Source organism: Propithecus coquereli, unplaced genomic scaffold (assembly GCF_000956105.1).
Source record: "Propithecus coquereli isolate 6110/MARCELLA unplaced genomic scaffold, Pcoq_1.0 Scaffold7, whole genome shotgun sequence".
In the NCBI taxonomy this organism is placed as follows: Eukaryota; Metazoa; Chordata; class Mammalia; order Primates; family Indriidae; genus Propithecus; species Propithecus coquereli.
In genome coordinates, this window is record NW_012153062.1 from 2432448 (window position 1) to 2448939 (window position 16492).

Below are 16492 nucleotides of genomic sequence, written 5' to 3' on the forward strand. Positions count from 1 at the left end.
TCCGATCTTCCTTCCTTCCTTCCTTCCTTCCTTCCTTCCTTCCTTCCTTCCTTCCTTCCTTCCTTTCTTCCTTCCTTCCTTTCTTTTCTTTCTTTTCTTTGACAGGGTCTAGCTGTTTCCTGGGCTACAGTGCAATGGTGCGATCATAGCAATTCGCTGCAACCTCAAACTTCTGGGCTCAAGGGAATCTCCTGCCTAAGACTCCTGAGTAGCTAGGACCACAGGCACGCATCACCATGCCCAGTTAAATTTTTTATTTTTTGTAGAGATGGGGGTCTCACTTTGTTGCTCATGCTGGTCTCAAACTCCTGACCTCAAGCAATCCTCCTGCCTTGGCCTCTCAAAATGCTAGGATTACAGATGTGAACCATGGTACCTGGTCAGGTTTATTTCTTATACCAAAATTACACTGTTCACAAAGCCTTCATGGTTAGCTGCAGGGTGGTTGCAGGTACCCAATTAAGGACATTGGTCCAGATTCAATAGCTTCCAGTATTCCCACAAATCCTTCACTTATTGAAGAAAGGACAAAGTATTAAGGAATACGGAGTTCCATTTTTTATTTCAACCATTGCATGTTAATATCTAGGAATACTGGCAATTGGAAAGGTATGAGATAAAATCTTTATAATGCTGCATGCTGCCTTTGCCCAGATTATCTAAAAATCTAATTAGGTGATGCTGTATCTAGATGTTAATTATATAACCAGTAAAGTTCACCATGGTACGCTCCTTTTTGAAAGAAAAAAAACTCAAAGTTTAAACTATCTAAATTTAGCAGTCCTTTGGGTACCTTACATTTGTTGAATATTTGCAAAAGTGAATACCCATCTGTTTTTAGTACTAATATGATTTTGTATATCAAGGAGTTTGAAGATTTTTCCCCCATGTAAGCTTCATCAACTGTTTTATCAAAAATGTAGGCTTCTGGCACTTTTGTAAAGTTGAGTTGGGATAAATGAAAGATCCTTGTTGAATTGCTAATCATACAGGTATTCAGAGTAAAAGGAAGATCATATTTTAATTTAACTTCAGTGCCTCAAGATATTTTCCCTTATGGGCTATATTGCCATTCTCTGTCTACGTATCCATCTTGTAGAAATCATAGCTACTCTTAATACATTTCAGATTGAGTTTTCGTAGATCTGGGTAATACATATCAATTCTTTCAGCAAGGGTCTTTTGAATTGTATGAGGGCTTGCTCATTATGACATATTCAAATGCTAAATGATATATAGAGGAATAGAAACATATTGTAATTACAAAGGCCAATTATATATTCTACTGACTCTGATAAATTTTCAGTGCCTTAAGTGATTATAACTTGATTGTAAGTCCTTTGAGGACAAAGTTGATGCTTTACTCTTTTCTAATTCCCACATTTCGAGGAAAGTTTCAAGTTAATTATTATTTGCTAAAATAAAAGCTGACACTTTGTCACTGTACAGGTCTGTCTGGAAAGTATCCAGCCATGAAATATGAAAAATAGAGACATTTATTGAAGAAGATACAAGATACAAGAAACATTGTACCATAGGACAGTGATGCCTTAGTCCGTTCAAAGTAGGCACCTTGGGACCTCACACAGTTCTCTCAGTGTCTTTTAACCTAACCATACGCGTTCAGCATTCTCAGGTGTTCTGCTTGTTGCAGGTCTTCCAGAATGTGGGTCACTCTCAACGATTCTCCACCATCTTTTAATCATTTGTGCCACACTTTTATTTGCAATGCACTCATTGTATCATCCCTGAAAGCCTTTTGAATCATCTGAATAGTTTCTGCAGAGGCATGTTGAAGCTTCACAGAAAATTTGATGAGGTTTCATTGCTCTACTTGTTCAGTCATTTTGAGTGTGATGGCCACACAGTACACATGCTCACTCAATGGCATCTAGTGCCCCACTGACTACTACAGTGAGGTAATCATTGTTCATGCATGCACAATCCAGTCCACTCTCCTTGGCTGCCAGGTTACATCAATGTTGCACAAACTGTTCTTCTCATTTTATTAACAATGGCTGAATATTTTTGAGACAGACCTTGTACAGTCCATGAAGCTAAGGGTTTGCCAAGCCTACAGCTCCTTTCTAAATGAAAGTTGCCAGAGGCACACACAGCAGCCATAAAAACATTGTGTCCTGGCTACCTTGGTCACAATTCATTGGACAAGATATTATATCCTGAGCAAAAAGTGACCACCTGTAGACTAAGTAAAATGAGGTCAGCAGCCTGTCAAGGGAGTATGGTTCCATAACTCAGGCCATAATGCCACTCCATACTGTATAGTGGTTAACTTCCAGTATCAATTAACACTCTTAATTTCAAGAAACAGAAACTGACTCTGGCTGTCAGCAGCAAAAAGGAGATTTATTGGCAGGATACAAGATGTCTTACAGAATCAGAGAAGACAGGAACAGCAGGCTTAGAAAATAGTCAGAAACTAAAGGGGCCCAGAGAATGGGCACCAAGAATTGTCCAGCTAACATACAACCTCTACCACTACTGCCATTGTTAGATACTGTCAGGAGACATTGCACCACACACCATCACAAATAAACTCTTAACACTTTTCTGATTGTGAAATTAAAATTTTTGGCTGGAGCTTCAATCCTAGATCATGTACTTGTTTCTAGGTTGCCAGAGAGTAGAAAAAGGAAAACTCTCTCTTCAGTGGCTTACAAAGTAGGAATAGTTTCTGTCCTACCAATACTTCATATGGTGGGAATTCCTCACAAAATAGGAAGGGAGGTGAAATGTCAGGCATCCAAAATAGAAAGAACTAAAATGTTTGTATTGAATCTTCTCCTCTGTGGGTTTGATTTTGAATCATGGATTCTAAAGTAGATTATACAAATTTGAATTAGAGAATCAAAAAGGCAATACAGGAAAGAGGTTTCACACTCTATGTACACTTATAAGAAACCCCCAACAATGGGGTGACTGCACTATGTTTCCATTCCCTGACACCTGAAAGACTAAACTAGAGAACTCCGTTTTTACACACACACACACATCTTATGATTAGATGCTTATAAACCACCACATGGGTATAAATAAATAAATTGACAAGAATTGTTAGGTTTAAGATTGCTCAAAATTTTAGGTAAAATCCAGTATCCATGAATTTTATGTTGAGTTTGTGAATATCACACTTAAAAAAAGTCATGTTTAAAGTCTCCCCCATCCCACATTTTCACACAAAGATTTTTTAACAAAATCACCCACGTTTAGTATTTCTAAATCCTTTTCAGCTCAAGGAGGGAAATCAGTCCACAGAGCTGACACAACATACATGCAAACAAACAAACAAACAAAAAAGGGCTAGATAATTCTTTCCAGCTCTTAAAGCAGCAGTAGAAAGAAATTCCTTATGGAACTGTACCAACTTGTTACGGATGAGTTCTCCTTAGCTGAAACCATTCATTTCCAAGGGACTGAAATTTTCTCTGTTACATTATTTAAAATTACCTCAGCAGTAATTCCTTCTTACTTGGATTTCATAAAGTTCCCAGGACAGAAGCATGACTTCCCTAGACTCTCTTCATCCTAAACGTATCCGCATAGAGGGTGCTCCAGGGCAGAATGCTACTTTACACTAGCCCCCTTTCTATGTTAGTTAATCATTCACACCAATATGGGATTATAAAGATACTGAGCTTTTGTGCTCGTGGTTGTTTTCTAACTCTAGCACTGGAAAACATAAGGTAAGTGAATAGACCAACAGATGTATAAAATATCAATTGTTACACTGTTTACACTAATGCTTTGCATTAGAAAAACAAATGCCAAGCTTCCTGAAGTCTGCATAGAATAAGAACTCCTTATTATACACTTTCATACTCACTCCTGTCCAAAATGAATCCATAAATAGTGGGACAAGCAAATGCCTGCACTTCATAACTCACTGAAGTCTTTTGAGTGTGTTCTAAACAAGGATTAAGAAACCTGCAGGGGTTCAGTTTGGCTCAACTCGTTCACAATTTTAAATACCTCCTGGTGGTATCAGGAAAATATGTGCATAGCCTGTTTCTCCATATATTAAGATCTTCCAGGTGATGCTGCATACACTCATTAATAAGCAAACTATAGATAGCACCCTTTTTCTAGGGTAGATAATTACTAGCATTTTAATTCACAAATAAATAATATCCCACATATAAGGAAAGTTCAAGGTCATTTTTCAGCTCAATATGAAGGATGCAGAAAAATAATAAATTACTTTCTAAAATGTCTTAATGTGGAAGATTTTGAAGTATCTTAATGCCTGTGAACTATGGCCAATGTATGGTTCTCAAAGGGCTTTTGTTTTCCTATGAAGATAGACAGATGGAGCCTGTGCCAATCTTGATTTTGCAATAAAGCTAAAACAAGGGAAATAGACATGGAAATATCCAGCAGGGGCAAAGGAAAACCATTGTAAGGCAATAAGGAATGGCTGCCCATAAGTGACAAGTCATGAATCAAGTATAGGTGCAAGGAGGGCAACTACAGTTCAGCTCAGGTGGGCGTCATGACTCAGAGGGATCCAATCCTGAAAGAAGGAAACAAATGCAGTCCAGAAATGTGGAATACAGGTAGTGGGAAGACTAGATGTGGAGGTCTAGATGAGGACTAGATGTGGGGAAAGGCAGAACTAGAATTTGGGCAAACAAAATGGATTATGAAAGCAAAATGAGACATTAGAATGGAGTACAAGTCAGAACAGAGGACATTGGAGGCTCAACACACCTGAAAGAAATTTCAGGTGACCGCCCCATGATGTTATTAAGAGATTGTCATTGACTGTGCCAGCAAGAAACAAAGCAGGGTGAGGATTAGCATATACACTGATTCCCTTGGCCTTCTTCCTTTGATGCACAGTCCTGGCTTTCAGACATAAAGACATCATCTCCTTTATCCATGGACTTCTACACAGTCATTTCCAGTGTCCCATATCATAGTACTGATTCTTTCAGCAGGTTCTGAATCAAAAGTTCAAACAGGTTTCCAAACTCTCCAAGGATATCTCTGAGTTGTCTCCAGGCATAGGACACCCAATCATTGTCCCCTACCATGTCCCTAAAAGATCTTTTTCTAGGAGAAAAATTGTCCTACTTCTTGGTATTGGGCCTTCTCTTTCCCCTGGGCATATATCGGCTATTGCTGGGTAAGCTACCAGCAAGGCTTAGCTTTTCAGGACCTCCCAGGAGACCTCGTTCTGTAAAACCAAAGGTAGAACTAGAATTCAGAAGAAATTTGAGAGATTCATTTGAATTCAGCTTAGCTTTCTTGAGTTCTCTCAGTGAGATATCCTGGGATCACTTGGGCAAGTTTCTTTTTCTTCTTTGACTTTCTTAGAATATAGCCTCATCCTTTCACAGGGAGCATTCCTCAAATAAGTAGAAAACTGTTGTGTCATCTGAGTCTTCTAAGAATCAGTCACAGGGATGGAGTTAGGAGGGTGAAAGATTTATTGGTGAGTAATGACTGTAAAATGAAAAGGGAGGAAGCAGAATTGGGCAAGGAGAGCAATCAGAACTGATAAAGACATAAGAAAAATCTTCACCAGCCCAATATAGAGATTCAGGGCAAAGATTGCCTGTTAGAGGAGTCCTGCATTGGCAGAAAAGGCTGGACCCTTGTATCATAGTTTTGCTGTCATTGGCTTGGGTTCACCTGAGAGGAAATGGCTCCAGCTCAGAAGTTGAGGCAGACATAAAGGATTGAGAGTTAGGGAAAGTAAACTCACCACACTCTTGCAGCTGGGCCAGAGTCTTTTCCTCAAGGAGGTATCTGAGTACTGCATGTCTGTGTCTGCTATTCTCTGAGACAATTGCCTGCTATTCTCAAAGACCTTTTCAGAACTTGGTTACCTTAGCATATCTATTCATCAGTTCTGGTGAAAGGTTATATGATTTCTCAACAATTCAAAGAGTCAACCCCTTAAATTGCAGAGTCCCCTCTCTATTTCAAAGCATTTACAAAATAAGATAGCAATAGTGCTGTAGGAACAGTTCCCCCTAAGACACTCATAGAATAGCTCATGGAACTGTGCACAGGTGTTCATTGTCCTTTCTGTTGGACAGGTACATCTCCAACTTCATTACCATGGCCAGGTGAGACAGTAGATTTCCAGTTGGGATTAGCCAAACTCTGAAGAAACCCCCAATATCTTAAAGATTCAGACAGAAAGGGTCATGGCCAGCTTGAGCCCTCAGGGAGGTTTTCATGGACTTCTAGACCACAGTAGGGTATGGTTCCCTCCAAACACTTCAGCTCCCTCATGGGGAGTATCAACACTGTTTACAACCTCCACCAGTGTGCAATGCAAGAACTGCTAATATCCTGTATCTCTAGCTTATTTTGGCTCCATGGAAGGGAAGAGGCAAATATTTTGTGGCTCATTGTGAAAAACTGGTACACAATTAGGAATTCTTCAGTCTTTCATTTAGCACAATATTTATTGAGTGTCTTTCATGTCTCAGGCTCTATGCTAGGGGATCAGGATAAAAGTAAAATACATCCCTAAAAGACCAATAGTCTAGTAGAAAGAAATCGATTAAAAGACAGAGAAGATGATTATAAAGCACTGTGATAAATGTAGTAATAAAGAAACATTATGGAAGCACTGGAGAGCCAGTCATTTACTAATCCATCCTGTGCTGAGGTAGGACGGGATGATTCATCATGGAGGGCTGCTTTGAGGGGCTTTAGTCAAGGGGCAAAATATGAAGGGTGATCTGGGTAGAGAGAGGGAAATGAGAAAAGGCTTGAAGTGAGAAACAGAATGGAGAAGGCTGTGTGTACCTGGGAAGGTACACGTGTTACCTTATACTTACGGCACAAGGAAGTAGACAAAAATTGTGTATATTATATATACATATATGTATATATATATATATGCATACGCATATTCTATGTGCATGCACTTATAAAATTTTATAGTCATATCACATATTTGTTATATGCAAAAAGAACCATTTTGGTTTTTGTTTTTTAAGAGCAGGGATAGTATATTACACATCTTTAAATTTCCATGGTCTAGCAGAATGCAAATGGTTGTTTATTAGATTATCCTGGACCCAGTAACTTTATACTCCCAATTTTCTTCCAAGTAAATAGAAATAAGAAAGTCAGTGGCAATTTTTGCAGTGCAAGCTCTATCACTTCAACAATATTTATTAAATGTCTTCTGTGTACTAAGTCTGTGCTGTGTGAAATAATCTGAAATGATAGAGCATTACCAGATCTCTTTTTTGACACTTAGCATCCAATGTGCATCTTATTATGTGCCTGAGTTGTATTTCCTAGTAGACCCTGACTTCTTTGTTTCATTCACCTAAGTATCCAGCACAGAATAATTGCAATGCCTCATTGGTTTATTAACATTTGCTGAAAGAATTGAACCTACATTGCTTAGAATGGCACTGGCTTTCATTTTTTCATTTATATTAGAGTACCCTTAGAATTATTTTTAAATTTTTAAATGAAATTTATGTCAGTATAATTTACCTATATTAGAAAGAACACATTTAAGTGTAGAGTTTGATATATTTTGGCAAATGTCCACGCTTGAGTACTCACTCCACAATTGACATGTGGAATATTTCCATTACCTTCAAAAATTTCCTTATACTTCTTTCTACTTAATTCTTCCCCTAACCCCAATCCTCAGTCCCAGCAATCACTGCTCTGATTTCTATACTCATAGGTTTTCCCTTTGTAAAATTTCAATAAGTGTCCTCATATAGCATATAATCTTTCCTGTGCTTCTTTAACTCAGCATAATTTTTTTATTAATTTCAAGTTGTGATGTGATTTACTAGTTTGTTTCTTTTTATTGCTGAATAATATTTCATTGTGTGGATATGCAACAGTTTGTTTAATTACTCATGTACTGATGCATATTGTGATTAATTCCAATTTGGGGCTATTTTGAAAAAGTCCCTGTATACATTCTAGTGTAAGTCTTTGTGTAGAAATATGTTTTCATATCTTTTGGATATATAATTAAGAGTGGAATTTCTGGGTTGATTGGTGAATCCATGTTTACCTTTATAGGAAACTGCCCAACTATTTTCTAAAGTGGTTGTACCATCATTAGAATTCTTAAGCAGGAAAATAGATGCAAAAAAGACACATGCTAAAACTTAATTTAAAACATTTGCATTTCAGCACACATCCTTTGCATTCACTAATAATTATACCTGAAGTAGTCAACTGCCTGTCCTATTTTATTGACATAGAAGGATGAATACATCATTTTTGCCTATTATTTTGCTGCTACATGTAGTCTCTTGGGTATAAATGAAGTAGAAACCTTTTATAGTTCTAGTTTACAATTGATGGCTGAATTTCACTTTAGGGAGCAGTTTTGCTAAAGAAGATGATGGCTTAGGACATGGTAATGGGAAAGAAAATTAAGAAGGTGAAATTGGTGCTCAGATTGATCTTCTGGGCCCCACTTCTCTCCATCAGAAAAGAGGACATAATAAAAATGCTGTCCACTTCTTGGCATGTCATGTGAATTACGACTTAAGAATTCCATAGTGGAAAACATTTTATAACTGGTAAAATTTTTCAGTGGATTCATTGAAATGCCAGCTTCTAAGAAAGCCATTTGAAAAGAATTGTACAGAGTGAAAATTATCAGGTAAATTGGAGAGAATGTTTCTTGAAGTCAAACTTTCACTTGCAATTTAGCTTATCAAGGAATTTTCACAGTCTCATTCTGTAGTGCTTAGTCCTTTGTAGAGGACATGAAACCAATGAGATTTGATGCCCTAAGTAATTGGTGGAAATGCCTGCCCTACAATGGAGAGATCATCTTCAGGGCCTGAAAAGCAGCAGGGTGGATCATTTATAGAACTCCTTTAATAAGCAACTAGAAACATACTAGTTACTAGAGTTAAAAATTGTTATTTTATGACTCAGATAGGAAAGTAAGCTTTAAAAACAGCGATTTTTGCACAATGAAAACTACTGTAGCAATCTACTCAGCACTACATTTTCTGGTTTTTGCTGTTGTCACTGTTGTTTGGTTTTCATAGGAATCTATTCCAGAGAATATTAGCTGCAGGCAGACACTGGGATATGCCTCATCAAAAATTTCCCAATAGGCCAAATTTGTCTGTCACCTGTTTTTATCCTCTGTATACAGCACTTTACAAGTCTGGTCTGGTACCTTCACATCATGTAGTATCCTCAAGACCACAATTTGCTCTCCCGGCCTGTCACTCAGTGCCTTCCTACTTGTAATGCCATCCACTCCAACACAGGAAACCCATTCTGTTGCCCCATATCTTTCTTTAGCAGTCACATGAATAAGAAAAGTGTTAACAGGTATCAAAGTACACACACATGCATGTGGGAGAGAAAGCGCCAGTAAAAATTTGTTCATCCAGGTAGACTTTTGTATATTAGACATTTTAAAAGACTTAAGGTATTCCATTTTGCATAATTCTCTATCATTTTTTCACCCATGATCCCAGGTTTGTAAAGAAGTCTTCTTCGCTTTTGTTTCATACTTTTAGGCATTATCTATCATAAAATATATCTAGTTGTTTTTTAGGGTTTTTTTTTTTTTTTTTGAGACAAGGTTCTCCTTATGTTGCCCAAGTTAATCTTGAACTCCTTGGCTCAAGTGTTCCTCCCGCTTCAGCCTCCCAACTAGCTAGAATTACAGGCACAAGCTACCATGCCCAGCTATATCTGGGTTTCACTTGAACCTAGGCATAGTCTTATATTTTGATGCATATATAAAGAAATAAATTGTAAATGTGCTGAGTTTCGTACATTCTTCATTCATTAACACAACAAATATTTTTTGAGTGCCTGTAAATAGAACAGTCCAGAAATGTTTTGTGTTACTTGCCGTTTGCTGGTATTGATAATATTAAAGCCTCAATTTGTCTGAGAGATAATAGTACCTTTCTATATTTCTTATCCCAAAGATTTTTTTTTTTTTTTTTGAGACAGAGTCTCACTGTGTTGCCCGGGCTAGAGTGCCATAGCATCATCCTAGCTCACAGCAACCTCAAACTCCTGGGCTCAAGCGATCCTCCTGCCTCAGCCTCCCGAGTAGCTGGGACTACAGGCATGCGCCACCATGCCCGGCTAATTTTTTCTGTATATATTTTTAGTTGTCCAATTAATGTCTTTCTAATTTTAGTAGAGACGGGGTCTCGCTCTTGCTCAGGCTGGTTTCGAACTCCTGAGCTCAAACAATCCGCCCGCCTCGGCCTCCCAGAGAGCTAGGATTACAGGCGTGAGCCACCACGCCCGGCCTATCCCGAAGATTTTGAGGAGAATTAGAAATTGTCTAAAATGTATTCATTTCAATAAGACTCTATAAATTGGCTTGTTACAAATGGCAAAGCTATCTGATGCTACCACTAGAAAATGAGAAGGCCGAGATACAGAAACATTATTAATTGCTTTAAGATCTTTAATGTTCATATCAAAAGTATGAAGAAACCAGGAAAGTGTGAATAGTTATAGTCTATTCTCTAATTCCTCAAAGTATTATATACAGATTCATTTTATCATGTTATTGGCTTCACCACATTTCTAGTTGTATTAGAATATCCCCGATTATACCTGTCAAACAAAACTGCAATTTACAGAACAGTCATTAATTTTCACAATAATGTTGGTCAAAAATAGTTTTTAAAATTCTCAGGTAATCAAATTGAGTCTCAGTTGGCTATAATGATTAGTCATCAGCTGGCTTGGCTGACTATGAAGATGAGAAAATATATCCAAACACCGTCAACCTTATTTATGAAACTATAGGAGGGTCAAATTATGGTAGCTCAAAATAAGGACAGATGACTGAAGTAAATAGCAGTAACCAAGGGACCCTATATTTTTAAGAAACGGAAAAACTTTGAACAAATTCCAAACTGTTAAACAATGAGCAAGAGGCAGTTATTTCAAGTAGTCAACTACTGAAAATTGGGAAAAAAGTCCAACAAATGTTCAAAGTAAATTATAACGACATGATGGTCAATAGTATTGAAAGCCACTTAGAAGCCTATATCAGATTATTAGTGTTTACTCTACTGGAACCAAAAAATAGTTTAAACATGTTTCAGTAATTCTTATCAGGCTACCTTCCATGTATTATGCAATTCAAGTGATCTTTAAATTATTGTCAAATTCTACCTTAAAGAGAGCTTTCACAAAGGACATGCAATTCATATCATCTAGAGTTACTGTCATTTCTAGGCTAAGTCCCATGGAAATTCATAACTTAGAAATGAAAGTCACAAAGATGCAACTGCCTTCATAATACCAATGCAGCAGTTATAAATATTTCATGAACATTGCATGGGCAGGGGGAGATCTCCATTTTCATGAGTTAGAATTTGTACAGCTAAGTCTCTAGATTTTACTATTCATAATGCACAGTATGCCCCGTAGAGCATTCCATATAGTACTTTTTTAATATTTATGTTTAATGAAGAAATTACTGTTCCGAAAAGAGAACAAGTCAAGCCAAATATTTCTGGTTCAAAGTATTAAGTTTTGCTGAATAGAGATGATAACAATCAACAGAAATTACCTCATTGCAGTATCGTAGCACAAAAACTCCTAACTTTTAGAGTAATACAGGATGACAGATCAAGACACATTAAGCCTAAGTGAAAAGGTTCTTTCTAAAGGTTATAACATTAGAAATCTCATCTTAAAAGAATTTGAAAGGTTAAAATGCAAAGAGCAACTTTCTTACCTATAAAAATATTAATTACAGATGATATGCTTGCCTAATATTTCATAGTTTAAATGTATGCCAATATTTTTCTGGGTTTTACTTTTATTCAAAAAACATTTTAACTTGCTAAGATTATATTACCAAGTTCAATAACGAATTGCTATTGCATATTTTAAAGTAATTTATCAAAGCACATTATCGGTACCTGTCAGAATAAATTTTGCACTAAAAGTAATGGAAAAAAGGACTATTGTATGTGTTGAAATCAAAGAATATTACTACATCTAAATTATTTCAATGGAAAGGATAGGTATTTGCCCTCTAAATGATACTTGCCCCATAAAAAAATAAAAGCCTGAAAAATCACAGGAAACAAGCATAGGAAAATGTCTATTACTTGCTTTTAAAAATGAGCATTTGATATTTTATTTCATTTTTGTCATTTTGATCAATTCTTTCAAGTACGTGAGTGTTGAAAAATGCTGCACAAATCTTAGTAACATTCACAAAAGTAAGTTAAAGTTACTGATCAGCTCATGTAAAATCCAAGGTTGAATTATTCTGTATTAGCATATAGTATATATCACATTTAGATTGATGATGAAGTCACAGGTAGATTTTTCTACTGAATACGCTTCGACAAGACTAAATCTTCTAATAATGAAAACAACAGGCTTTAGATTTAGTATCATTCACCCAGGAGTCAGCAGTTTAATTTTTTTTTTTTTTTGCTTAAACCAATGAGATCTAGAAATTCTGTAAAGTTTCCTGTACTTACCACCAAAAGTTTATGTTTCATTTCTGATATTATTTAAGGTGGGAAACACTTTCTTCCATTTGGTTCTTTGTAATTTTATTTTCCAAAGGCTCCCTTGAGGAATTTAACCTTTATGTGATGAATTTGCAGTTCACTTGAAGTATGTTAACCTTAGTTCCCTAATGAGTCTAGGTGTAATACTGAGGAGGAATTCGAGAAATATATCATGTAGCTCATTGTCAAGTTGGATTTGTCTTGCACATCTCCAGCTTTGCTGTTGTTCCAGTACACATTGTGATCACAATTCTTTAATTATATTCTATATTTAACTGACCTATTTGAACAGGATCCAGAGCTGGTGCGGAACATCTGTCGCTGGGTTAGGCAAGCTGTTCAGATTCCGTTTTTTGCCAAGTTGACCCCAAATGTCACTGATATTGTGAACATCGCAAGAGCTGCAAAGGAAGGTAAGAACTAGACTTGCGTCAGTTGCCCAGTTTTGTAAATATTGGCTGGAATTATGTAGCTATACTAAAATATGTCTTTTCTCACAAACATGTGTATATTTTTTGTTTTCATTTTTAAAGCATTAAATTAAGCATTTGATCTCACAAATACAGTAGAGTTATAACCTTTATTCAAGCTAGTAAATGGACCCAAATTTTGATCTAGGAACTCAAGATCATTTATAATTTTTCCTAATAAACACTTGTTTCATGCACAAAGAATTATGAGTTAAAACCACAGTCACACCAAACCTCTCCAAAATAAATGACTTAATAATGTAACAATTCAGCAGTAGCATTTGGACCTCTAACAAAGTAAAGAGAAAAAAAAAGAAAGACATAGCGACTTCCACAATGTGAACTTTCTAACCAGTTCCTTTATATTTGATAGGGCCTAGCACACTCTCTTAAACCCATACTCAATAAATATCTGTTGAATACATAAATCGTGCAGTCAATTCATGACTTTATAAATCATACGTGCTCGTGTTCCATCCCAGGGAAATTGCACCCTGACTTGCAAAGACATTGTAAATTACCTAAAAAATAACACTGAATACAATACATTTGGCATCAACAAGTCTGTATAATAATTGAGAAAATGAAGTCATGGTAATTAAAACTTTTTTCATGTCTAGTATTTTAAGCATAATTGTAAGAGTTAAATAATTGTGAATAAATAATTGTGAAGTTAAATAATTGTGAAGGAAATGTTCTAAAGAGAAAGTTGAGTGTGTATTTTCCTGGGTCATGGGGATTTGAGTGGGGGTTTCAACCATCGTGTCTTTAAGAACTGCAGGGAAATGTGTTCTTCATAGGTGGTGCCGACGGTGTTACAGCCACCAATACTGTCTCGGGTCTGATGGGATTAAAATCTGATGCCACGCCCTGGCCAGCAGTGGGTATTGGAAAGAGGACCACATATGGAGGAGTGTCTGGTAGGTGTTACTCTTTGCATTATACTTCTTTGAAGGTTACTGAAAAATCAGAAGGTCATGTTGCAAGCAAGAGTTTCATATCTTTTATGATCTCAAGTCTTATAACTCATTGATGGTAACTATTCCTAGTAGTTATGACAAACAGAACAGATTAAATGTGAAGGTTCAAGGACTGTTAGCACAAGATGAGAGAATACTGAGATAGGATCTTGCACAAATTCTATTCTATTGTGGTCTGTGCTTTCCCCGGAATTTCTCATTGTCACGATTTTTGCCATTTGTTAGTAAAAGCTAAAACCAGGGCCCTCCAGAAGAAAAATACTCTAATTATAATATCTTTTTCATAGTCTGGATTAATTTTCACTCTTTCTTGAATTTTAAAATCTATCTTATTCAAAAAACTTTGCTTTCACAACTGTCCCAAACAAACCACTAACCCACTGAATTAAGCTTCAGCTGACAAGACATTTGCAGCCCTCACACCATTGCCTGCTCTTTCTCATCATCGAACACTTGCATTTAAAAAATAAAAGGAAGTTTTAATGCCAAGGTCCTGTCCCATATCATTGCCCTGTGTACTCTGTGGCTGTGACAACATGAACTTGGTCTTGCAAAGACAATGCTATGAGGTTCTTGACATTGCTGGTATGGGGATTAATTAGTCTCCTTGGTGATAGAGAAAGCGGTAAATACGTATAACATAGCCGTTTCCCACTGTTCCAGAAAAGCATTGCTGAATCAGACCAAAATGTGCTTTTGGAAGAGGCTAGACAGACACAAACAAAGCTCTATCCATGCTGAGATATTCTGTTTTGAAAGTATGAAGTGTGTCTATGAGCCATGATCAACAACAACGATGAAAGGTTATATTCTGCTTTTAATTGAATGGCATTCCCACAGTGTCAGAAAGAGGAAGGCTGACAAAGAGCACCTGCTCGGCCTCCAGACGCAGCTTGCTTTTATCAGGAGCTATCAGACAGGGCCTTAAATATTATTGTAATGCAGAATAGCATGGACCACGTTAGCATGCGCCACAGAAAAAGAGTCAAGAGACTCTAGAGTTGGGTTGTAACGTGCACTATGTTTTCTGTCAGCCCATTTCAATTTTTCCAGCCTGCCATGTTGACAGCAAGAGAATAAAGGAGGTCACAGAGGGTGCTGAACATTAAAAATTAATAAAAGAACTATTGCAGTAGTATTTTATATAAGTAACATCATTCACGTTTTCTCATTTAAGCTGCAATTTCTGAATATTCTCCCATACTATAACTCAGTCTAATAAAACTACAAAATTACAGCATTAGAAAAAGTCTTTTGTGTTTCAGTCTTTAAGCATACACATACTGGAAATTATAGCAGTACCTGAAAGCAAGTTTGGCCATACCTCAGGGCCTGTTAGCATTTCCATAAAACTCTACTTCTAAAATTTGTAAATTCATATATCAATATTCACTTGAGCTATAAGCTCAGCTAAGCCTGGGTGGAACTTTCATTTTAAACAACAGAAAGTCCCTAACATTTTTAAGGGCTTGTACCTCATTTCTAATAGGTTCTATATTAAGTTTCTTCACATTATACAGTCTGTTTTGAAAATAGCTTTTCTCCATATTGACGAAATTAATACAGGTTTCCTCCTTTAAAGCAATGCTTGCCTTAGTGTTTAACAGTAATAGAATCTGAAAAGCAGTTTAAATAGGCAATGATAATATATTTTAGGACAGAAGCAAGTTCTATAACAAAGTACTTACAGAATGAGTTATAGCAAAACCTAGCCTAGCAAAATTGTGTTAAATAATAATGGCTTCAAATTTTAGGAGAGTTTTATCAAATATGGCTGTCAGGACTTGAAATGCTGCTTCGGTATTTAAAATTACACAAAATATGCTAGATATTTTTACAAGATTAAAAAAAATTACCACAGCATAGTCTTAATGTCTTCCCAAGTGTTCTCTCAGAGCATCAGAATATCTACTTTCAGAAAAGCTGCATAAATCACAGATTTTTTTTAAGTGAAAACTAAATAGAGTTCAATTTTGGGTAGCCACCTGACATATAACACATGCTTCCCATGACCAGGGAAGGATATTTTTCCTTTGCAATATATTCTCTGTTTATTCAATTTTTATTATATTTTCTGAGAATAAGATTTCTATTTGAAATGAAGGTTATGTTTTGTTTAAATGGGGAAATAGCCACCTGGGGCAATACACTGGCTATAGAAAAGTGGTCACATTTCAGTAATGTTCTTATCTTAAAATGCATTAGCTAATAAGGGACAGTGACTTACATTGGGAAGATAGGGTCTCAGCTAAGGAACGTTAGTTGAATTATTACAAATATAATTAGTATGGATTCTAGAACAATATTTTTCAAATATGGGTTCCCAACTCACAAGTATACTATGAAATCAAGTTTAATGAACCATAATCAATATTTTTAAAAAAATGAAATGAAATAAGAAATGTCAGAATGCTTTGCACATAGTTGGGAAAAACATTGTTTGGTCAAACATCTTTTTCAATTATACTCATAATAGGCACATATATATGTCATGATGTAAAATGCATTTTCTTTTTTTTTATTTAAATTTTTTTTT

General features: G+C 36.2%; 1 protein-coding gene across 1 annotated transcript in view; it reads left to right on the forward strand.

Moving 5' to 3' along the window:
- LOC105823749 (dihydropyrimidine dehydrogenase [NADP(+)]-like) overlaps positions 1-16492 on the forward strand; it is a 435569-nt gene that overhangs the window by 347180 nt on the left and 71897 nt on the right. Inside the window, 3 exon segments of the mRNA XM_012661010.1 lie at positions 12799-12853; positions 12856-12919; positions 13777-13896. Coding sequence (XP_012516464.1) covers positions 12799-12853; positions 12856-12887 — 87 coding nt within the window. The 3' untranslated portion in view covers positions 12888-12919; positions 13777-13896.